The sequence below is a fragment of the Salmo salar genome, chromosome ssa13, assembly GCF_905237065.1.
Source record: "Salmo salar chromosome ssa13, Ssal_v3.1, whole genome shotgun sequence".
In the NCBI taxonomy this organism is placed as follows: Eukaryota; Metazoa; Chordata; class Actinopteri; order Salmoniformes; family Salmonidae; genus Salmo; species Salmo salar.
In genome coordinates, this window is record NC_059454.1 from 102,525,308 (window position 1) to 102,550,612 (window position 25,305).

Sequence of the window (25,305 nt, forward strand, 5' to 3'; positions counted from 1 at the left end):
AAGGTTAGTAGTTAGAATTGTGTTCTGCAGAGGTTTCACGCTAATTAGTCCAGTTCAATGGCTTTAAGCATGAGCGGTTGAACCCGTGACGGTCATGAGAATTCCTTTCCTCCCCTCACAGTTCTAACCCTTTCTCAAGTCAGAGATTTAAGTAAAGAAAAGTGAGACTGAGAACTTTTGGAAAAAGTGTTGGGAAGCAATTTAGAAGGACCGGACCCTTTCACAATCTAACTATCCACTTTAGGTAAGACTATGCTTGTGTTTTATTTTTTTAAAACGCAGACCAAACACTGACAGCCTTGATGCACAGGCCATTCAGTTATTCTATTCAACTATATATATATATATATATATATATATATATATATATATATATATATATATATATATATATAAAAATGACATTTTCTAAATGATCAATTGTCTCTGGATTTACAGAGCCTATGGCCTATATTATGCTTGATGGACTAAGATATTGATCCCGTTTCAAATCAATATAGTTGTATTAATTGCATTGCTACAAAGAAATAACACTACAGTGTATATATACATACAGTATATGCATAGGCCTACAGAAGTCACATAAATGATCTCGTCTGATGTGTTAAAAATTGCTTTGAAATGGAGTGTGAAATACATGTGCACATTTCAGGGACAAATGCTGAATCTACCAGTCTCATACTTGACCAATGGTTCACAGTATGTAATTGATGTTGCTATTAACATGTAATAACCATATCCTACAGTTTATAACCCAACGGTATTCCTCAGGTGTAGTCACTGGATGGTTCAAAGAGATGCCTCACGGTGACTTCAATGTTTATTTTGCAAGCAGAGGAGGACCCCATGTCAGGACCGAAGAGTTAGTGCATTATTATATTTTTACGATGACAATATCAGACTGTTGACTCTATTTATGGGCAGGCCTGATAGAAATTCAGAACTTTATTAGATTTTTTATAGCTTTTGTTATGCTGCATCTCAATCTTAATTTATAATTTGGTGAAGAAAGTATTATTCATTTAGTGTTTTCTTTTCTTTGTGTGCCACAGGGCAGCAGGCATAGCTCTGTTGGTCTTCATACTTGCAGCCCTTCTCATCCTCGGATGCTGGTATTTTAGGAGGAGATGCGGGTACAAAATGATTAGGGTAAGATTAGTCCAGCACTTGCATGGTCAAGGGTGCATATTTCAATAGTCTTAATAAATGGCTTCCTCTCTACTTTCCTTAATCTGTGGTGATCTGAAGAGAATAGGCTTAGGCTTTCACCCGGACAGTTATTTCCGATGATTATATGTCTATGATTCTCCTCAGTTAAGATAAAGGAGGATACAAAGAGGGATAGCTGCATTAATGCACATCAACTTGGCAATGGGTTTAGGGGAGCTCCCACCACACTGGTTCCTTTAGAACAGATCTGAAAACTCAGAAGAAGAAAAGTGTATGTATGGGTTGCTTTCCCAGTGAACACAAGACGTTGAAAATACTTCTTTTTAACGTCTTTTCAACCAAAAAGACAATGTTTTCATGTGTTTTGCTCATAGGTTTTCGACAGGGCTTATACCTCCTGTTCCCCTGTTGTTTTCTTTTCCTCTCGTGTTATTCTCCCCACAGAGCCCGAGATCAGGGTCCCTGCCAGGATTCAGTGGAGGACAGTTCAACGAGGGAGGAGCCACAGCAGAAAACAAGATGGGCCTCAGTGACCTCCGACCTTTGGTAAAACACCGGATGTACTGGGGGGGAAGCAATGGTGGTCAGGGCCAGTATTAATAAAGCATCTCAGAGTAGGACTGCTGCTCTAGGATCAGTTTTTGCCTAGTAGATCATACTGAATAAGATTACATGGAGAGACGGGCCCTGATCCTAGATCAGCACTCATCTAAGGCGCTTTATGAAAATGGGCCCAGAGCTCTCTTTTTTCAGAGTATTTGATAAGTTTTATTGAATGAAGGTGTTTTTTGTGAGGTTTAAATCTCTATAGAAACTTAGAGAAGTGTGGAGAGAATTTGTTTATGCCAAAGTAGTGGTGGAACCGATCCCATGATGCAGACATGGGCAGTTATGCGCTGGAAGGCAATGGTGTGACCAACCCCAGGCCACGATCGTTCTCTTGTCATAGGATACTGCATTCCTCTGACTATACAGACAACAACACAAGCATGAAGGAAGGACCTATTGTTCAACTCTCCATTACTCTTCTGAGAATGAAAAGGGCAATAAAGCCAAAGGTCATGTGAGCTGCCTGATGCAATATGACTGGTGGCGGTTCAGTCTGAGATTGTCACCAGACCAGTCAGGAGGAGATTATGATCTGGAATTCATAGGGGTGTTAGGAAGGGGAGGTTTGGATCAGAGTGGTGGGGGATGGGTGATGTGTGTGATATTCTACTGGAAAAGGTTAGCCTTTCTTTGTTCAGAGGAAAACATTTTGACTTGAGGGCTTTTTCCACGACTGAGACGAACCAAGCTGTACTGAGCTGTCCGATGCATCCTTCATAGTTGCTGAAATCATTCCGAAAAGGACGATGTGAAAAGAAAATAAGAAAATATTCAGAGACTGCAGTTGAAAACTAGCCAGCTGGCTAGAAATTGCATTTTTACAGTAATGTTGACTACTGTGCAATGTACCTGTAAAACTAAATGTCATAACGTAAGCGAGCTCAGTTTGGTTTGGCCCAGCCCAATAGTGTGAAAATGGAAATAGTATTTCAATCATCAAAGAGTGGCTTATCCTGCTTGTTTTCTAAATGGTGTGTGTTTGACTTGATGTGTTTCAGGTTCCCAATGCCCCTCCTGCATATGAGACGATATCATCAGGACCCCTACCTCCTCCCTACTCCCCCTAATAACAGTCCTCTGTGGATAACCAAAAAGATGAAAACTATTTACATTTACGTCATTTAGCAGACGTTCTTATCCAGAGCGACTTACAAATTGGTGCATTCACCTTATGATATGAACTTAATGTGTTGTCTTATTTAAACTCTATATCAATGAAGAAAAAGCTTTTGATGAAAATACTATTAGCACTCTATATTTACAATTACACGATTTACCATATTTTACTCGTTATTTTTTTCCTATCTTGTATTTTTTTTTGTTTTTGTGGATTTCTCCAAAACTTGTTTTGTGTGTTATGTGTTCCTCAAGGTTATATTTCTGAAGGTTGCTCGGCAAACAAGACCCTTCTATCAATACTTGAATAAGAGTATATTAATCGATTACAACAAAGTCGTACTTAGGAAATTGCTTGTTCATTTAAGATAACCAACGTAAAAAAAAAAAAAGTATATCTGCAATTGAGAATCCATAGTAATTTAAAGACAACCGCCGGCTTGATCGTTGGCTTATTATTTCAACATGTACTTATGAAAGGATTTGAAAAATGATGGAATGGTTATCCCCTATAAAATTCTGCAGACACATTACAATAAAAATATAAAGTTTACCAAGGGTCTAATTCAAATTAACACCACAAAACCCTCTATGGAGGACATTATTTTCAAGCAGAAATGTCCACAGTCATGCAATGAAAATGTACCAACTAAATACTTTGAAAAATCTATATGGTAGGAAAAATAAATAAATGTAAAAATATATATATATATATATATATATATGGGCTTCAACATTTCAATAAATCATTTAGAAGTTGCATTTCAATCATGTGAAATACCAGTTTATTTTCCAAATAGTTGATGGAAATAAGACTGATCCAATGTAATAAAATGTAGACACCGACATGCCTCTTGAGTAGGCAACACATCAGAAGAACGTATATAACAGGTCAGAGGGAAAGACCTAAGAGTGTGGTAAACAGAATAAAAACAAGTGTAGTTCCAATCTAAGGAATTCAATTGATATCATTTCAAAATGATAATTAATGTCAATGAAACGCATTACAATCACATTCAAATCCATTTGTCTACCCTTCAAACCAAGCAATATACAACATATTTATTACTGGCCGAGAAAAAGTTTCAAAAAAGAAGTCCAAATTGATCTTGAAACTTTGAGAAGGAAACCCTAAAATGCTGTTTGCTTTAAGAAATAGAAAACCCATCAAAAATACACTGCCACCTACATTTCTTGAGCAAACTGTTTGAGTCAGCTATAGAGGTTTATCTAGTGTCGCTTAAAGCTGCAATATGTCACTTTTTGGGTGACCTGACCAAATTCACATAGAAATGCATTATAGATCTGTCATTCTTATTGAAAGCAAGTCTAAGAAGCGGTAGATCTGTTCCATGTGCGCTCTCTCTATGCCTCCCGTTCCTAAGTTTTGTTTTTGCGTCAAACAGCTGAAAATACAATATTTTTAGTTATGGAAAAGTATTTCACAGCAGTTTAGATGATACAATGATTCTCTACACTATACTTGCTTGTTTTGCCACAAACTCAAACTAGGGGAACTATTAGAATTTTAGCAACCAGGAAATGGCAGAGCCATTTCTGCATAGTGCATCTTTAAACACACTTAGATATGCAAAGTAAAAATACAGCTCAACCAGGCAGTTTCTCAACCGACTACCACCTTCTACCAAAAATATTCTAGAATGTTGTAGATATTCTAGAGGCGGTCCAGAACACAAAGTTTGCTGGAATATGTGTCTTCTTCATCACATACAATGGTACTGGCTTTCAGTCTTTCAGTTGATAGGGCCACTTCTGTCAGTCTGGGTAGGCATCCAGGGATTGTCAGTATTTACAGGAGGCAGGGGCAGCACTCTCCCAGTGGATTTCGGAGTTAGACTCAACGTAGCCAAAGGCTTGTTAGCCATCTCTGGCAGGCCTGTGTTGGCGGTAGGGCCTCTAACCGTGTTTAAAACAGCACCATCAGGACTCACTAGTAGCTTGGTGGTGGGGCTGGTTGTTTGCACTGCTGATGCAGGCATCTGTGAAGCCTGCAAAGGGCACTTGCCTAGGCCCAGTATCTGCTGCTGCCAAGGATTGGATAAAACAATGGGCATGCGGATAGTCTCTGCCGACATCACCGTCCTGACAGGTTGAGCAGGTGTCATGATTACAGTGCTGTTGGATGGAGGCACAGTTGCCACAGGAGATGTTTTGCTACCGAAGGCACCCCCAAGGGGCGGTACAGTCACCACAGGTAGAGACTGCATCCTGGAGAAGGTGCTCCAGATCGGCGGAACAGCTACCGTCGGTAGGACCTGCATCCGTGTGGAGACCGCTCCCATAGTTTGCACGAATGACGTTATCTGCTGTGTTGTGAGTGGTGCATAGTTGATGCCAAGTCCCGTGTTCAAAGGGAGCTGCTTTGTTGGGCTCTGTAGAACTTCTGCTGTTTGAGCTGCGCTGGAACTTGCTGGCACGGAGGAAAGTGACAAGCCGCCCATCCCTTCCGGTTGAGTTAAAGGTGGAGCTGCCACCACATTAGCTAGGCCAGTAAGTATGGTGGCCGGAGCAGGGAGCCGGTGTAAAACTGGTGGAGAACCGTTGGTGGTGGTGCTGGTGACCGATAGTGGAGCTCGAATCTCCATCGTCTGGCGAGGGACAGTGAAAGAGACCGGGAGATAGGGTCCAACTTTCTCAGCGGACGGCGCTGCAAGGGTTAGTGATCTAAGTGCTGCTTGTTGAGGCTGGTGCGTCCTTGGTTGTGTGGCCATTCTGGGGCCTTGTGCAGGTGTGGGTAGCCCAGGTAACGTTGGCCCTCGAGGGACACCGGTCGTTGGGCTCGCTCCCCTGGGACTAGGAGCTGCCACAGGCACTGCAGGGCTGGATATTATGAGGACATGCTGGCCAGGCCCAAGGCCTTGAGGGGGAACAACAAAACGGGTGTTGTTGAGCAGAATCTGTGTGCCGCCTGCAAGCGGTGCAGGGGTGTTAATGACAATCTTCTGTTGCACAGTTGTGGTGGTGGTGCTGGTGACAGGATTGGTATTACCAGCCGGCCGCACTGCAGTGGACTGCTGAGTTGATCTAGTGGCAATTGGAGACTGTGGAGTACTTATTTGAGGAGGTGTGGTGACCCCGCTTACACAGTGAGAGTGGTGAGACTGAGAAACCTGGGCCGGTGGTGTGAGAGGGGATGTTTTGACAAGGCCTAGCGGTGTAGTGACCGGCACTGGTAGTTGTGGGTTGCTGGTGATTAAACCTCTGATTATCGAAGACCGTGGTTGCCCAGTTACCTTGCTAAGATTGGGGATCACAGAGGACGAAGGGATGCCTTGTAGTTGAGATCCAGTCAGGCGTGTGGAAGAGGGCAAATGTGCAGTGCTAGTGATAAGGTGAGACGACGTGGTTGTAAGAAGTGCAGCCTGTGTGCCAGACACAGATGTGCTTTTTAAAGTAGATTGTGCAAGTGCACTTTCCTGTTGTGGTAGCCTTATCGGAGATCCTGGAAGCAGATTGATGCGCTGGACCTTATTCAAGGCTCCGAAGTTTGCACTGCTGATAGCTTGACCAAAGTTGAGTCCGATCTTCATTGCTTCATTGGGTATTGACGTGGTCAGGGATTGTGCCCCAGACACTGAAACATGTCTTGGAATGCTACTTGTTGCGTGGGATGCCTGGGCTGGTGATTGGCTGATGAACATCAACCTTTGCCCTGGAAGAGCGGAGGGAGCTGTAGTGGAAGTGACTTTGGTTGCAGCCATAGAAGTGACGTTGGACGAGGGAGAGACCAGGATGAACTTAGTGAATGGGGACCTCTCATCTGGACATACCCTTTTCAAAACAGGTTTAGTGACACACTGGACCAGAGATGTCTGGGTGGCGCCTGCTGGGTTACCAGGTACAGTGACGATGCTTTTAGGTAGCTGTGAGTTCACAGCAACTGTAGATGAGACGTTGCAGCCCTGGTTTACAGCAACGGTAACAGCAGAGCCCACTGTCTGACCTGTGGCCTGAATGCCAGCAGTGATCGAAGACTGGCGTGCAGTTGTTGAACTCGTGACAGTTGAAGACCGTAATGGTGACGGTCTTGATTGCACCTGGGCTACAGTCGCGCTTGTGACCACTGGGACCGTGGGGGCAGCAGGGGGAGAGGTCTTGGACACCAGGAAGGCTTTGAACTGTGGAGAGATGATGACGGGACTGGCAGGTAACAAACCAGATGTACTCTGATCGGACATTTGCACCTTGACTACTCCAGTGTTGCCCCCCCTAGTGGTGACTAGGATGGACTGCGAGTCCCTTATACACACGGTCTTCAGCTCTTGTTTAGGGACCGGAGGTTTACTGGGATCAGTAAAAGCTGTGCTAGTGGGGTTGGATGGTGATCTATTTGGTATAACATTTTGGGTAGTGCTACTCACTCTCGGACCAGGGAGTTGGACAACCTTGTAGCCTGTTGTAAGAGAGGTTGTCTGCAACCTAGAGGAGTTGGTAGGAGAGGGCGTAGCTCCCTTTAGCGGTGCCACTTGTTGTATGGGGATCCGGTTGTCATGACTTTGAGGCATGGTGAATCCAGAGCTTTGTGACAGTGTAGTGGACGCTTTGGAAGCTGGGACCTGGATTGTCCTTGGTTGCTGGGGGTGACTCTGACCCTCTGACTTTTGAATGAGCAAGTTCGAAGGAAGGATGACCACTTGCTGCATTAGCTTATCCCCCGTTTTCTGGTCCAGGATTGGCTGCACTGCGATTTTCATAGGGCTTCCAGCTTTTCTGACCAGACCCATGCCCTCGGGCATCTTGTAGACAACCTGTACAGGGGTCTTTGGTATGGGCGTGGTATGGGACATCTGTGTGTGTTTAGGTGTGGGTGTTGTTGGTTGCGGTAACTGTTGAGAGCTTTGTGGTAAAAAATGTTTAAGTTTGGTAGCTTGCAGGGAAGAAGCACAGGCTAAGCTATGCCCCTGACCAACATGGCTGATAACACCTGGCTGATGATGAATTAAAGTAACTTTATTACCAACATTCTTAGCCAGCAGGGTATATAGCTGAATGGGTTTGTGAGTCCTTTGGACACCAGCCATCGGAGTAGTTATAACCACTGGGCTTGTTTCTCCAACCTGCTGTGCTGCTGGATTCGCTTCCCTGGATCTGTTTTCCACTTCAGCTTCAGGGGAAGTCGTCAGTTCGTCACTGTTGATCCTGCCTCTCTTAATGAGGCTTGAGTTCTCATCTAAATCACTCTGCAGACGCTTCAAGCCCCGAGTGGAAGGCCTGTGCTCGTTCAAGGTCAACATCTCTTGTCTGGTTACCACAGTGAAGCTGCCTCTCAACGCCTCTGTTCCATACTGCCCTGAGTCCTCTGAAAAAAAGACACACATTCAATGTATTTCAACTTGACTGTCAACTGACAATGATTTTACTGATACAAATCGTTTGTGATTTCAATGCAATTTATAATAAATAGCCTACACATGATATGCTTTTCCATAATGTCTTACTGCACTTCACCCACTAATAAAACACAAGTTACCTCCCGCCCACAGCATCCTCTGATCAGCCTGATCCTGCTGTTCCTCCTCTTCAGTCAGTCTGGTGTTTTCAGTGAACGAGGTGCTTCTATCCACATCCTCTCTGACAAAGTTGTCATAGTCAGGGTGCTTTTTGAAGTCGTCAAAATCCCTTTTCAAACGTAGCCTGTGGGGAAAGATTACGTCAAAATTATAAATAAAAGCCATCGAGGAGTCAATGACGTGTTATGCTAGACAGGTTTTGTAAACATAGTTTTGTGATATTATAACCGCCTTCAGGCGAGTGGTGATACCTGTTCCTATGGAAAGCCTTGACCAGTTTGGGTTCCCATGGGGAGAGCTCGTTGAGTAGCCTTATGAGAGTGATGTGTAGATCTTTCACGGCTTCTTTCCTGAAGCACCACCTTCCCTGTAAAAAAACAAACAAAAACACACAACATCAAGAATAAAAAAGCCCAATGGTTGAGAGCACATACCGCTGTATTTTGTATTCTCCCACTCATAGTAGACAATCCATATATATAAACTCAGCAAAAAAAGAAACGTCCTCTCACGGTCAACTGCGTTTATTTTCAACAAACTTAACATGTGTAAATATTTGTATGAACATAAGATTCAACAACTGAGACATAAACTGAACAAGTTCCACAGACATGTGACTAACAGAAATGGAATAATGTGTCCCTGAACAAATGGGGGGTCAAAATCAAAAGTAACAGTCAGTATCTGGTGTGGCCACCAGCTGCATTAAGTACTGTAGTGCATCTCCTCCTCATGGACTGCACCAGATTTGCCAGTTCTTGGTGTGAGATGTAACCCCCCTCTTTCACCAAGGCACCTGCAAGTTCCTGGACATTTCTGGGGGGGAATGGCCCTAGCCCTCACCCTCCAATCCAACAGGTCCCAGACGTGCTCAATGGGATTGAGATCCGGGCTCTTCGCTGGCCATGGCAGAACACTGACATTCCTCACTTGCAGGAAATCACGCACAGAACGAGCAGTATGGCTGGTGGCATTGTCATGCTGGAGGGTCATGTCAGGATGAGCCTGCAGGAAGGGTACCACGAGGGAGGAGGATGTCTTCCCTGTAACGCACAGCGTTGAGATTGCCTGCAATGACAACAAGCTCAGTCCGATGATGCTGTGACATACCGCCCCAGACCATGATGGACCCTCCACTTCCAAATAGATCCCGCTCCAGAGTACAGGCCTCAGTGTAACGCTCATTCCTTTGACTATAAACGCGAATCTGACCATCACCCCTGGTAAGACAAAACCACGACTTTTGCCAGTCCTGTCTGATCCAGCGATGGTGGGTTTGCGGCCATAGGCGACATTGTTGCCAGTGATGTCTGGTGAGGACCTGCCTTACAACAGGCCCACAAGCCCTCAGTCCAGCCTCTCTCAGCTTATTGCGGACAGTCTGAGCAATTCGGGCAGTTGTTGTTGCCATCCTGTACCTGTCCCGCAGGTGTGATGTTCGGATGTAACGATTCTGTGTAGGTGTTGTTACACATGGTCTGCCATTGCGAGGACGATCAGCTGTCGTCCTGTCTCTCTGTAGCGCTGTCTTAGGCGTCTCACAGTATGGACATTGCAATTCATTGCCCTAGCCACATCTGCAGTCCTCATGCCTCCTTGCAGCATGCCTAAGGCATGTTCACGCAGATGTATAGGGACCCTGGGCATCTTTCTATTGGTGTTTTTCAGTCAGTAGAAAGGCCTCTTTAGTGTCCTAAGTTTTCATAACTGCGACCTTAATTGCCTACCGTCTGTAAGCTGTTAGTGTCTTAACGACCGTTCCACAGGTGCATGTTCATTAATTGGTTATGGTTCATTGAACAAGCATGGGAAACAGTGTTTAAACCCTTTACAATGAAGATCTGTGAAGGTATTTTGATTTTTACGAATTATCTTTGAAAGTCAGGGCCCTGAAAAAGGGACGTTTCTTTTTTTGCTGAGTTTATATATACACCACTGTATTTTATATTCTCCCTCTCATAGTAGACAATCCATATGTATACACACACACTACCGTTCAAAAGTTTGGGATCACTTAGAAATGTCTTTGTTTTTGAAAGAAAAGCACATTTTTTGTCCATTAAAATAACATAAAATTGATCAGAAATACAGTAGACCTTGATAATGTTATAAATGACTATTGTAGCTGGAAACGGCAGATTTTTTTATGGAATATCTACATAGGCCCATTATCAGCAAACATCACTCCTGTGTTCCAATGGCACATTGTGTTAGCTAATCCAAGTTTATCTTTTTAAAAGGCTAATTGATCATTACAAAACACTTTTGCAATTATGTTAGCACAGCTGAAAAGTATTGTTCTGATTAAAGCAGCAATAAAACTGGCCTTCTTTAGACTACTTGAGTATCCGGAGCATCAGCATTTGTGGGTTCGATTACAGGCTCAAAAGTGCAACAAACAAAGAACTTAATTCTGAAACTCGTCAGTCAATTCCTGTTCTGAGATATGAAGGCTAGTCTATGTGAGAAATTGCCAAGAAACTGAAGATCTTGTACAATGCTGTTTACTGCTCCCTTCACAGAACAGCGCAAACTGGCCCTAACCAGAATAGAAGAGGAGTGGGAGGCCCCGGTGCACAACTGAGCAAGAGGACAAGTACATTAGAGTATCTAGTTTGAGAAACAGGTCCTCAACTGGCAGCTTCATTAAATAGTACCTGCAAAACACCTGTCTCAACGTCAACAGTAAAGAGGCGACTCCGGGATGCTGACCTTCTAGGCAGAGTTCCTATGTCCAGTGTCTGTGTTCTTTTGCCCATCTTAATCTTTTATTTTTATTGGCCAGTCTGAGATATGGCTTTTTCTTTGCATCCCGGAGTCGCCTCTTCACTGTTGACGTTGAGGCTGGTGTTTTACGGGTACTATTTAATGAAGCTGCCAGTTGAGGACTTGTGAGGCATCTGTTTCTCATCATTTTTGAAGTTATTTTAATGGACCCCAAAAAAATGCTTTTATTTAAAAAGAAGGACATTTCTAAGTGACCCCAAACTTTTGAAGTTTACATACACTTAGGTTGGAGTCATTAAAAGTCGTTTTTCAACCACTCCACAAAATTATTGTTAACAAACTATAGTTTTGGCAAGTCGGTTAGGACATCTACTTTGTGCATGACAAGTCATTTTTCCAACAATTGTTTACAGACAGATTATTTCACTGTATGACAATTCCAGTAGGTCAAAAGTTTACATACACTAAGTTGACTGTGCCTTTAAACAGCTTTGAAAATTATGTCATGACTTTAGAAGCTTCTGATAAGCTAATTGACATAATTTGAGTCAATTGGAGGTGTACCTGTGGATGTATTTCAAGGCCTACCTTCAAACTCAGTGCCTCTTTGCATGACATCATGGGAAAATCTAAATAAATCAGCCAAGACCTCAGAAAAGAATTGTAGACCTCCACAAGTCTGGAACATCCTTGGGAGCAATTTCCAAAACGCCTGAAGGTACCACGTTCATCTGTACAAACAATAGTACGCAAGTATAAACACCATGGGACCACACAGCCATCATACCGCTCAGGAAGGAGACGCATTCTGTCTCCTAGAAATGAACGTACTTTGGTGCGAAAAGTGCAAATCAATCCCAGAACAACAGCAAAGGACCTTGTGAAGATGCTGGAAGAAACAGGTACAAAAGTATCTATATCCACAGTAAAACGAGTCCTATAATCGACATAACCTGAAAGGCCGCTCAGCAAGGAAGAAGCCAATGTTCCAAAACCACCATAAAAAAGCCAGACTACGGTTTGCAACTGCACATGGGGACGAAGATAGGACATTTCTCCAAAAAGTACACTGGTCTCATGAAACAAAAATAGAACTGTTTGGCCATAATGATCATCGTTATGTTTAGAGGAAAAATGGGGAGGCTTGCAAACCGAAGAACATCATCCCAACCGCGAAGCACAGGGGTGGCAGCATCATATTGTGGGGGTGCTTTGCTGCAGGAGGAACTGGTGCACTTCACAAAATAGATGGCATCATGAGGTAGGAAAATGATGGGGATATATTGAAGCAACATATCAAGACATCAGTCAGGAAGTTAAAGCTTGGTCGCAAATGGGTCTTCCAAATGGACAATGAACCAAAGCATACTTCCAAAGTTGTGGCAAAATGGCTTAAGGACAACAAAGTCAAGGTATTGGAGTGGCCATCACAAAGCCCTGAACCTCAATCCTATAGAAAATTTGTGGGCAGAACTGAAAAAGCGTGTGTGAGCAAGGAGGCCTACAAACCTGACTCAGTTACACCAGCTGTCAGGAGAAATGGGCCAAAATTCACCCAACTTATTGTGGGAAGCTTGTGGAAGGCAACCCGAAATGTTTGACCCAAGTTAAACAATTTAAAGGCAATACTACCAAATACTAATTGAGTATATGTAAACTTCTGACCCACTGGGAATGTGATGAAAGAAATAAAAGCTGAAATACATTTACATTTGTCATTTAGCAGACGCTCTTATCCAGAGCGACTTACAAATTGGTGCATTCACCTTATGATATCCAGTGGAACAACCACTTTACAATAGTACATCTATATCTTTTTTGGGGGGAGGGTGGGGGGGGGTTAGAAGGATTACTTAATACTATCCAAGGTATTCCTTAAAGAGGTGGGGTTTCAGGTGTCTCCGGAATAAATCACTCTACTATTATTCTGACATTTCACTTTCTTAAAATAAAGTGGTGATCCTAACTGACCTAAGACATGGACTAGGATTAAATGTCAGGAATTGTGAATAACTGAGTTCAAATGTATTTGGCTAATGTGTATTGAACTTCTGACTTCAACTGTATATACATATATATATATAATAAATATATATATATATATATATATATATATACATACACACACACACACAAATACACACACGTGTTCCTACAATATTTTTTTTTTACCTGTATCGATGTAATCCTTCCATACTGTATGTAATAGTTACTTCTGTTTATAATGTATTTTTGATAAAGCACAATCAAAATTCCAAAATCAAATGTATTTTATTACTTTACGAACAGATCTCTTTTTGGTGCTCTCCAGCTCATCCAGCTCATCCTCCGTCCTGCTGATGAGTTCCCTCAGCTCCTCTAGACTGGTGCACACCAACTGAAGAGCGAGGGACAAATCATCACTCATGGATTCAAATTGCATATCAATTCATATTCCATATTTTGCATCAAAACCAAACAAACTGTGGGGTTTACCCTGAATGCAGGTTGAACTGGGAGTTGAGGTTTCTTTTTTGAAGCCAGCTTCCTGGACTTAAGCTTCCTTCCTGCGAAGGAAGAAGATTATTCTATTGAGTAATTCAGACATAAGTGGGGCAAAGCATTATAAACAAGATTACATCTCGTTAGGGCTGACCCAGTTTAGTCAACTGGTCGATTGTTTGGTCGACCGAGATTTCTTTCGTTGAGCAGTTGCAACATACATAACATACATATAGTACCAGTCAAAAGTTGACACCTACTCATTCAAGAGTCTTTATTTTTACTATTTTCTACATTGTAGAATAATAGCGAAGACATGAAAACTATGAAATAACATATGTAGTAACCAAAAGAAAAAGGGTTAAACAAATCAAAAGATATTTTATATTTGAGATTCTTCAAATAGCCACCATTTGCCTTGATGACAGCTTTGCACACTCTTGGCATTCTCTCAACTAGCTTGACCTGCAATGCTTTCCCAACAGTCTTGAAAGGAGTTCCTACATATGCTGAGCACTTGTTGGCTGCTTTTCCTTCACTCTGCGGTCCAAGTCATCCCAAACCATCTCAATTGGGTTGAGGTTGGGTGATTGTGGAGGCCAGGTCATCTGATGCAGCACCCCATCACTCTCCTTCTTGGTCAAATAGCCCTTACACAGCCTGGAGGTGTGTGGGTCATTGTCCCGTTGAAAAACAAATGATAGTCCCACTAAGCCCAAACCAGATGGGATGGCGTATTGCTGCAGAATGCTGTGGTAGCTATGCTGGTTAAGTGTGCCTTTGAATTCTAAAAAAATTACAGGCAGTGTTAACAGCAACAACAAAAAACACCCTAACACCTCCTCCTCCATGCTTTACGGTGGGAAATACACATGCAGTTATCATCCGTTCACCCACACCGCGTCTCACAAAGACATAGCGGTTGGATGCAAAAATCTGATATTTGGACACCTTTCCTTCAACGTGATCAAGACAGAGATGATTGTGGACAACAGGAAAAGGAGGACCGAGCAGGCCCCCATTCTCATCGACGGGGCTAGAGTGGAGCAGGTTGAGAGTTTCAAGTTCCTTCCTCGTCCTCCAACCGCAAGGCACTACAGAGGGTAGTGCGTACGGCCCAGTACATCACTGGGGCCAAGCCTCCTGCCATCCCGGACCTCTATACCAGGCGGTGTCAGAGGAAGGCCCTAAAAATTGTCAGACTCCAGCCACCTCAGTCATAGACTGTTCTCTCTGCTACCGCACGGCAAGTGGTACAGGAGCGCCATGTCTTGGTCCAAGAGGCTTCTAAACAGCTTCTACCCCCAAGCCATAAGACTCCTGAACATCTAATTAAATGGCTACCCAGACTATTTGCATTGCCCCCCCCCCCCCCTCTACACTGCTGCTACTCTTATTATCTATGCATAGTCACTTTAATAACGCTACCTACATGTACATATTACCTCAATACCGTAGTAGAGACAGCAGTCTACAATGTGTCCTCACATTGACTCTGTACCGGTACCTCTGTATATAGCCCTGCTATTGTTATTTACTGCTGCTCTTTAAATATTTGTTATTTTTATCTCTTACTTTTTTGGGGGGTATTTTCTTAACTGCATTGTTGGTTAAGGGCTTGTAAGTAAGCATTTCACTTTATTCGGCGCATGTGACAAATAAAATTTGATTTATAAAAATGGTGTACAAGACAGCTGTCTGATTGGTGCCCGTCTGAGTGGACTAATCCATTGTGGAGGCTGTGGGGATGGAACAGTCCATCACTAAGACATGCTTATATACTGTAGGCTACTGTATAAATCGATCGTTCATTCATTTGTTCAGGTCTTCACACAGCATTTGAGTCATTCATGATTTCAAATGTAATCAAGCATTTTAAGTTTTTAAACATAATAAAGCTAGCCTTGAATAATTAACTTAAACAATAAATAAACCATTCCATTTCAGGAAATTACATTCACGAATGAATGCAACTGTTTTTAGTCTTCGCTGTAATAAAGGCTTGATAAAAAAACATAACAACAGACTCTGGTATGCTTATAATTTATTTAGTGTTGTTTAAACTGTTCCAAAACAGCCAGAAAAAGTAGATTGTAATCTAACAGCATCTGTTTGGAAACATAATATGCAGGCAGAGCTTGTTCCTTACCTTCTTTTTCTTCATCTCCAGTATTTAACAACTAGTCACATTTATTCCACACATCTGACTTCCCCTTTACTTCCTGAGAAACCAGTACACATTCCCCCATTTCCAGTTTGTCACGTCTTCTGCATCCATTTTGCTGTCATGGTGTTCACAGTTTGTTATAACCAATTTATTGATGCAATTATGATATGCTATAGGTCAGGCCCTATTGGTCACGTGCATGTGATGCATACATGTGTCACGTAAAGAGAGCAGGGTTTGAGGGAATAGGGAATGTTTTTCCTAAACAAATGAGGGATTTCTGGTAACAGAACTTCTCAGTCAGAAATGGCTGTAATTATGTTACAGCTTCAGCAACACGGACAGCATGATAAACACTGTTGATGTTCTGTGGTGGTCGCTACAGCAGGGAGGAGAGAGAGACAACGGGTGCTAGTCACACAGTCACTCGCTGTCATTTTTTTTTTACCACAGCGCAGCAAGTCTGAGCCCGGCCAGGCACAATCAAATCACTTGCTGGCCGGACTCCCTCTAGTCATTTGTGCATCTTAATTATTTAATCAAACAGTGCCCTTAAAGCCTCAGACAAGTTCAGTGAATATAGTTGATTTGATTAACACACATAGGATGTGTCTATATGGAAAAATACACGTTTAAAAATCGATTGCTCGAAAGAACAGATGACTCTTGGTCGACCAAGATTTTTTGGGTTGTTGTTGGGGACAGCCATACATCATCATTGAACAAGTGCCAAGTCTCTCAGCTGTGATTTTACATAGGCCTAATTTAGCCTAACAAAATGTCAAATATTGATTTACAAGACAGGTATTCCTTTTCCTTACCCATTTTTCGTTTTTTCCTCTTGTCCTTTTTCTTGAGGGCGGTCGCAGCTCTCCTGACAGTGGATTTAGCTGCCTTGGCCTTACAGAGTGGGCTCCTGTCAGGTCTGCGCTGCCCACCTGCTGCATGTAGTTCCCCCAATTCCCTAGCTTTCTTCCTTTTCGTTTTCTTAACCCGAATCCTGTCCATCCTATTCTTTGTCACGTTCACCTTGCGTGGGTGGCCAGCACCAGAGGGTGACGTTGTTGATTTCTTGTCCGTGGCACAATAGCAGCGATGAATGTCTTGTGACTTTGTCCCCATTTTAGTGAAACATTTTGGACAACATCTTCGTCCCTCAGTGAGTTTGTTCCTGTCCACTTTAACATGGACATCATTCAGTCTCATGGGTACAGTGACACCAGGCCTGCTGGTATCTGTTGCCCTAGCAGGGCGAGCAGGGGACTTCCCTGTATAGCAGTGTTCCCCCACACTGAGACGCGGCTCACATGACCCTGATGATACGTCTGACCCCTCTTCCTGCTTCACCTGACGTCTATTAGGCCTATATTCCAATTCCTGTGGCTCTTCCTTCACAATCCCTCTGCCCACAAAGTCCTTGATAGGTGAAGAGGGCCCAGTAGAGCCAGTGAGTTTGTTCTGATTAGTAGGCTTACAGTCCTCCTCATCCTCCACCCCCCATGTGTGAAATTGCCCAGTTCCACCCCTGCACATGTCCCCTTTAACCCTCCCACCACTCCGTCTGTCAGAACTAGGTTTCTCCTCAGACGACTCCTCCATTGAAACCAGGTGCTCAGAGTCCTTCTGATTGTCAGAGTCCTCTGATAGCCCCTCGTCAGGCTCCACCCTCTTAACCCAGACAGCTGGTAAGGGGAAGTCAGAGGGCATACTGACACTCTGGCAGTAGATGCGTAGGTCCGCCCCGCAGAAATGCGGAAAGTGTATGTAGGCGTTCTCGTTCCCGTCGTAGCCCAGGATGGACTCTCGGCACTCGTGGATGGGCTGGCCCAGCACAGCGTCCTGCACGTCCTTCTGGGTCTCATACACGTTGTCACACAGGCCTTTGAGCAGCCACACGCGCTGGATGAAGGGTACGAGATGGAAGGGGTTCTCCTCCAGGGGGCTAACCACCCCGACTGTCCTGAAGAACTGATGGGATAGGCCCAGCTGCTCAGCCATCCACCCCTGGTCCTCCGCCGTACCCATAGCGTAGTACCAGCCTTGCACCCTCTGGCGGAGCTCGGACTCCCAGCGGCAGTAGGTGAGGGCTGGGCGACGGTGGAGCGTTCCCCTCCTCTGGGGCGGGCAAAGAAGTGAACTCATGATCTTGGAGAGGAAGATGCTGCAGCGAGGCATGAGGAGGCACCGCTCCAGCTCAAAGAACACTATCTCTGGGAGGTTGAGAGCTGCCTGAGCCAGGCAGAGGAAGTGGCCGATGGCAGGGAGTTCCCACATGGTCTTCAAGGGGGTCTGGTTGGCCTGGGAGAGAAGACTGCGCTCCCACTCCTCCACCTCCTTGGCTGAGGTCTCCTCCGCCTCCTTCTTATCTAGCTCCCGCTGCCTACAATCAGAAATGAAGGATGAGTTTATGAACCAGATGTCCTACTAAACACAAACAATCACACAGAATGAAGTATTATTATTTAAAATGTTTAATGTAATTATATTGTCACAGTTGTCGGGATTAAGTAGTCTATGGAATTTTCAAGTTTTATTCTGACCATGGAGGGAGTGGGAACATAGAAAACCCTCAGGCACTGGAACATTCCATCCATATCTTACCTCTTCTCTTCCTTGACTCTCTGCTGCTCCTCCAGCCTGAGTGCCTGGATCATGATGGACTCATTTCCCCCCACTGTGATCGTAGCCAGGCTGCGAGGCACTGTCCTCCGTCTGGCAGAGGTGCCTACGGGCCCCCTCTCATCCTCGGTCCCCAAACGACCCTTGGAGGTCACTGCCAGAGTGGTCTTCTCTCGCAGCGTCCTGGTTGGGTAGGTGGATACAGACACAGCATCATAGGGCTAGTTAGGGTCCCAGTCATTTCATCAAGGGTCCTGAATGAAACAGACACTACTGATGTTTGAAAATGTTTTACTTTTAGTTACTACTACAGCAGCAACTCAAGAAAGAATCCATACCATTGAATATGTGTATTTTAAAATGTAGATGGATGAATGCATGTACAATATGTAGGCTGTGTCATGAATACTTGAACGAATATATGTACCGTGCATTCGGAAGGTATTCAGATCCCTTGACTATTTCCCACATTTTGCATTCAGACCTTTTGCTATGAGACTCGAAATTGAGCTCCGGTGCATCCTGTTTCTATTGATCATCCTTAAGATGTTTCTACAACTTGATTGGAGTCCACCTGTGGTAAATTCAATTGATTGGACATGATTTGGAAAGGCACACACCTGTCTATACAAGGTCCCACAGTTGACAGTGCACATCAGAGCAAAAACCAAGCCATGAGGTCGAAGGAATTGTCCGTAGAGCTCCAAGCTAGGATTGTGTCGAGGCACAGATCTGGGGAAGGGTACCAAAACATTTCATCAGCATTAAAGGTCCCAATGAACACAGTGGCCTCCATCATTCTTAAATGGAAGAAGCTTGGAACCACCAAGATTCTTCCTAGAGCTGGACTCCGGGTCAAACTGAGCAATCGGGGGAGAAGGGCCTCATCAGGCAGGTGACCAAGAATCCGATAGTCACTCTGACAGAGCTCCTAAGTTCCTCTGTGGAGATGGGAGAACCTTCCAGAAGGACAACCATTTCTGCAGCACTAAACCAAATCAGGCCTTTACGGTAGTGGCCAGAAGGAAACCACTCCTCAGTAAGGCACCTAAAGGACTCTCAGACCATGAGAAACAAGATTCTTTGGTCTGATGAAACCAAGATTGAATTATTTGGCCTGAATGCCAAGTGTCACATCTGGAGGAAACTTGGCACCATCCCTAAGGTGAAGCATGGTGGTGGCAGCATCACTCTGTGGGGATGTTTTTCAGCGGCAGGGAGACTAGTCAGGATTCTTGATGAAAACCTGCTCCAGAGCGCTCAGGACTTCAGGCTAGGGCAAAGGTTCACCTTCCAACAGGACAACAACCCTAAGCACACAGCCAAGACAACGCAGGAGTGGTTACGGGACAAATCTCTGAATGTCCTTGAGTGGCCCAGCCAGAGCCCGAACTTGAACCCAATCAAACATCTCTGGAGAGACCTGAAAATAGCTGTGCAGCGACGCTCCCCATCCATCCAACCTGACAGAGCTTGAGAGGATCTGCAGAAAAGAATGGGAGAAACTCCACAAACACAGGTGTGCCAAGCTTGTAGCGTCATACCCAAGAAGACTCGAGGCTGTAATCGCTGCCAAAGGTGCTTCAACAAAGTACTGAGTAAAGGGTCTGAATATTTATGTAAATGTGATATTTCAATTTATGTTTAATTGTTAGACTGTATAATTGCAAAAAATTCTCAAACAGTTTTTCCTTTGACATTATGGGGTATTGTGTGTAGATTGGGGGGGGGCAATTTAATCCATTTTAGAATAAGATTAAAATAACAAAATGTGGAAAAAGTTCAAATGTCTGAATTGTTTCCGAATGCACTGTAGGTATGTAAGGCTTACCTTGACAGCAGTGTCAACTTCTGCTCAAGCATTATTTCCAATTTCTGTGCCTGTTTAGAAATCCAGTGGTCAATTCCATGGTGCCTATAGCAGTTCTCTAGCATTAGCCTGAAGTCTGCTACAAACTCTGTGATTGTTTCATACTCCCGGCTAACAAACTTCTCCTCCATCCTTCTGAAACACATGGACTTCTTGATGTGACCCCTGACCCGGTCAGTGTGTTTTTCAAGGCCAATGGGGTGCAAGAAGGGGGTCATAATGCCTTTGTGCTTTTCCAGAAGAAAGCCATTAAATATCCTATAGGCCTGCTGTAACTCATAGCTAAGGTCTTCTTCAACTGTAACTGTGGTAGGTATGCAGACCTCTGACAATGACAGTTCGTTTGAGATTTCAGGCACCCCATCATGTCTTAGCGCAGGATTACTCATAGAACTACTGTGGGAAAGAACATAAACATTCTCCAGGGAGGTTCCGTTGCTGAGTCCTCCTTTGGTGACTAGGCTGCTGCGTTCAGTGCTGTGCCATTTGGAGTCTAATGATGATACAATGTGAACATTCTGAGATCCTGAACCCAGTTCATTCTGACAGTCTCGGTTGAGAAAAAATAAATGACTATTGTGGCCGTCCTTCTTGTCAGACAAGTCTTGCTTCTCCCCTGTGTCGTTTTGTGGCACCTTGGGTGGGTTAAAGGTTTCAGTTTGCACTTTCATGTTGCTGGCTGCCCTGTATTTCAATAGGAGGTAGCTAATTAACTAAAAAAAAAAAAACTGACTCTTTTATTGGCTAACCTTGTTAGCTAACCAGCTGACCGCAACCTAACATTAGTAAGCTTTGTTGCCATCTTTTTTTTAAACCAAATTATCATGCACAATTGGCAGTGGATATATTATATCCTGCCAAATACGGTCACATACATAACTTGGCTAGTCCTTCCTCGTTTTAACTCTTCAAAACATTCACCGGCAGGTGTAAGAATGAGTTGACGTTACAGTGCTACCTAGCTAGCCAACTAGCTAGCCTAGCTAGCCAAACAGTAGCTAGTACTAGCTAGCTACTTATGATTTAGTTAACTAGACAGCATTGTGAGATATGTTATGAACGTTCGTTTGACAGCGAACATTGTTATTTGTTCATAAAAATTATTAGGTTGGGCTTATTTAGCTAATCCACCACAAACTAATAAACATTAGTTGACAAGTAACAAAGTGAAGTTCAAAATTTGCCATATAGCTATTACCTAGTCTAACTTTTCTTTGATCAATTATCTGATGGGACTGATAGTCTAGATTCGACAAATATAGCTAGGTCAATTTACAAGGCCATTACTCATACCTCACAATCAGCGCTTTAAAGGTCGCGTCCGATACAAGCGGTACAAACTGCTAGTTAGCTGGCCAACTTGTTAGCTAGCAGCTAGTTAGCCGGCGTTGTACAGGCAGTGTGGCTGTGTCTCCTTCACAGCCTATCATTGAGCTCATTGTTTCCAGTCAGAGGCCTGCGTCTGCAGTGTCCGACGCAACGTTATCAGGGGACATTTTAGGCAACACAGCGATGAATCATTGCTATGATGAGCCAAGGAAACTAGTTTAGCTAGAAAGATAGACAGCTAAATGAGAAGATCCATCAATTCAGCAAGCTTGCTAGGAAGCTAGCTAGCCATAGTTAGCCGGTTAGCTAACAATTAATATAAGTTCTCTAACTTCAACATTTTCTCAAATTAAACTAACTAGCATAAATCTAGCTAGAGAACTTTCTAACTCAACTGAACAGTCTACAAAGTTAGCCAGGTATCGAGTCCGTTACACCAGAGAGGCTATGCTAGCTAGCAAAAAAAATATTCCCCCAAACGACGTATCTTTGCATCGTCCTGGTGCGTGTAAGTGTACACCCTGACGTAGTCGCGTGGAACATATTTTTTTTATTTGGGTTTCATAATACTGAGAGAGTACTTATTTCCCTCTGGCAATATAATTACTTTACCAATGTTAACGAGTTGTTCAGACAAAATGTCGATGAATTATGGCCATATTTGTATACCCTAAGATTACAAGGAGAGGTGATGAGCCTTGGCAAGCACACTTTGTAATTCTAACCTGTGCTCTTCAAGTTATTACCTGCCTTTTTATGCAGGTACAGGTGAAAAGCATGTCAGATGTCAATTTTACCACCGGCAATTAATGTGAGACTGATCGCAAGTTGACAAGTAATTTAGAGAGATGAGTCAGTCAAATTGTGCCCCTGAACAAGGCAGTTAACCCAGTGTTCCTAGGCCGTCATTGAAAATAAGAATTTGTTCTTAACTGACTTGCCTAGTTAACTAAAGGTAAAATAATACAGTTAATCACTGGCTACATATATATTCTTCTATAATGGCGGTCCGCAAACAAATGTTAAAGTTGCATGCTGCCACTTACTGTGCTGGAGTGTGTGGTCAATCACGGTTTACAACATTAAGGCCACATTTCTACATCCTCCTACCTAACTCAGTACTTCTGAGAAAATAAGAAAAGAGCCCTACTAACTTTTAATAGACCCTCCCACATCCCCTAAATCCCCTAAAAACCTCCCCTATCCCATCCAACCTCAATGACCCTACACATCAAACTTTCCCTCTCTTCAGACATACTTATAACAATATAACAACACATGTTCCAGCGTTTCATCGACCATACACTCCAGACACAAACCATTCACATGCTTGCCATCCAGATGTAATGACGATTTCAATGTACAATGTCTTAGGTCAATCAAGCAAACACCACCTCTTCCTTCCTAATATGACATTTGAATCTTGGTCCACCGACCTTTCTTTGGAGAGCATATAAATGCCAGCCCTTGTGCTCAAGAGTTCCATCTTTTCTGCCACACATCTATCAATATGTCTCTGATCTTACATTTGGCCTCACCTCTACCCAGTGGAACATTAATATGAATTATATCTTGTTTTAAAGCTCTTTTGGCTATCTGGTCTACAATTTCATTCCCTTCCACACCCGAATAGGCTGGGACCCAGCACAATCTCACTACTACACCCAGTCTCTCAATTCTCCATAAGAACAGAACGCCTCCAATAGTAGGTCACTCCTATTATACTTTCCAGATGATAAACTATTCAATGCAGACAGAGAATCTGAGCATACTATAATTCTGACAGGTTGTACGTCCTCCACCCACTGGAGGGCAACTACCAATATTTTATTTTCTCTACCAAGGTTAGATCAACAACAGGATCTGGTAGTAACCACGGAGGAACATCCCCTATCACCACAGAAGGGCCAACTTCCAACTCCCCCAAACCACTCTCATCAGCAAGCTTTCCAACTGTCCAACCAAAACCACTGCCTTGTCTACTAGTATATTCCCAGTCATCTAGAACTGTAGCAATGGGAAGGTCAATCTCACAGCCTTTTAGCCTAACCCACTAAGCTAATAACAATTTGGATACCATATATCCAAAGGCATCTCACTTGCCTCCACTAGTATGGCACATACAGATGTTGATTCAAATGCACCAATACATATCCTTAAAGCTATATATGTCACGTTCATTATAATGAGTGGACCAAAGCACAGCGTGGGTAGAGTTCCACATATTTATTTTAGTGCAACTTCACCGCAACAAATAAACGAACGTGCAGTTCGTAGCGCAAATAGCACTAAACAAAAACAATATCCCACAACGCAGGTGGGAAAAGGACCACACTAAGTATGATCCTCAATTAGAGGCAACGATCATCAGCTGCCTCCAATTGGGAACCATAATCACACCAATATAGAAATTAAAGACTAGAACACCCCCTAGTCACGCCCTGACCTATAAAACACGATAGAGAACCCCGAGGGCTCTCTATGGTCAGTGCGTGACAATATACTGGATTCTGTCCTGCTTCTGAAGCCAAGTCTCTCCACTGTTCCATAAACGATACACCCGTAATCAATTGTCGTCCTGATCAGAGCTCCATAAATATCTAGCAACGATTGAATGTCAGCATAAGATTCACCACCTTCTTACACTTTGTTTCAACATTTATGACATAATAGTTCCATGTATATTGCTCATTGAACCATATAACCAAATATGTGTACTTACAAAACCTGGCTGTCCATACAGAAACAACTGTATATTATCAGCAACTTTTTTATTTGAGAAGAACATACAAGACTTCACCACTGACAATTTAAAACCCCAGTCAATCGACCATCTTTCAACATCCAACATAGCTTGTTGAATAGATTTGGTCACATGAGAGACATTCCTTCCCCTCTTCCAAACAGCTCCATCATCAGCATATAGGAAAGGCCCAATATCCCTACCTTCATTCAAAAACACATCGTTAATCATAATATTGAACAAAATAGGACTGATAGCACTGCCTTGAGAAATACCATTGTCAACTCCATAGGCATCAGATAAAATCGACTGTATTTTATCTCGAAAACTATTATTAAATAAGAGTGCCAAAACTCAGTTATACAATCTCCCACCAATACCAAGTCTTTCCATCTTAATCAGTAGGCGTTCTCTTCACATAGTGGCATAAGCCTTTTCAATGTAAAAAAAACAAAACACAGTAGCCATTACTTCTTTCATGTCCAGAGTTTTTTCAACTTCATTGTTCACCTTTACTAATGCATCCAATGTAGATCTAGCTATGCTCCAGGAAATATGACAATCTGTTGACTATCATCTTTTCCATCAGTTTACATAAGTCTGAGTTCAGTGCCATTGGAATGTAACTATCGGCATATGAAGGGTCCTTACCAGGATATACAAAAGGTAATATTACTGCACGTTTCCAACCAGAAGGTATAACCCCCTCACTCCAAATCCTATTAAAGAATCCCAGAAGAACGTGCATGACCTCATCAGCTAGATGCTTAAACATGAAACCAAGATTGAACTCTTTGGCCTGAATGCCAAGCGTCACATCTGGAGGAAACCTGGCACCATCCCTACGGTGAAGCATGGTGGTGGCAGCATCATGCTGTGGGGATGTTTTTCAGCGGTAGGAACTGGGAGACTAGTCAGGATCAAGGCAAAGATGAACAAAGCA

General features: G+C 43.3%; 1 protein-coding gene and 1 non-coding gene across 4 annotated transcripts; one reads left to right on the forward strand and one right to left on the reverse strand.

Moving 5' to 3' along the window:
* The first annotated feature begins 79 nt into the window (after positions 1–79).
* On the forward strand, positions 80–8,331 carry LOC106568438 (uncharacterized). The gene is made up of 5 exons (XR_006758426.1): positions 80–244; positions 772–862; positions 1,053–1,149; positions 1,615–1,716; positions 2,778–8,331. It is a non-coding gene; the product is annotated as an uncharacterized protein (transcript).
* On the reverse strand, positions 3,658–22,152 carry LOC106568436 (uncharacterized protein KIAA2026). Of its 3 annotated transcripts, none has more exons than XM_045692558.1 (8): positions 20,252–22,152; positions 18,403–18,603; positions 16,623–18,181; positions 13,629–13,699; positions 13,441–13,530; positions 8,678–8,793; positions 8,387–8,550; positions 3,658–8,215 (listed from the first exon to the last, which is right to left on the reverse strand). In XM_045692558.1, exons 1-8 carry the CDS (start codon positions 20,959–20,961, stop codon positions 4,650–4,652), a joined length of 6,477 nt encoding a protein of 2,158 aa, XP_045548514.1. In that variant the 5' UTR covers positions 20,962–22,152; the 3' UTR covers positions 3,658–4,649. The 3 variants fall into 3 exon arrangements, with proteins under 3 accessions (XP_045548514.1, XP_013994239.2, XP_045548515.1); XM_014138764.2 differs by having other exon boundaries at positions 13,432–13,530; positions 20,252–22,151; XM_045692559.1 differs by having other exon boundaries at positions 13,432–13,530; positions 18,403–18,674; positions 20,252–20,526.
* Between the last annotated feature and the right edge of the window lie 3,153 nt (positions 22,153–25,305).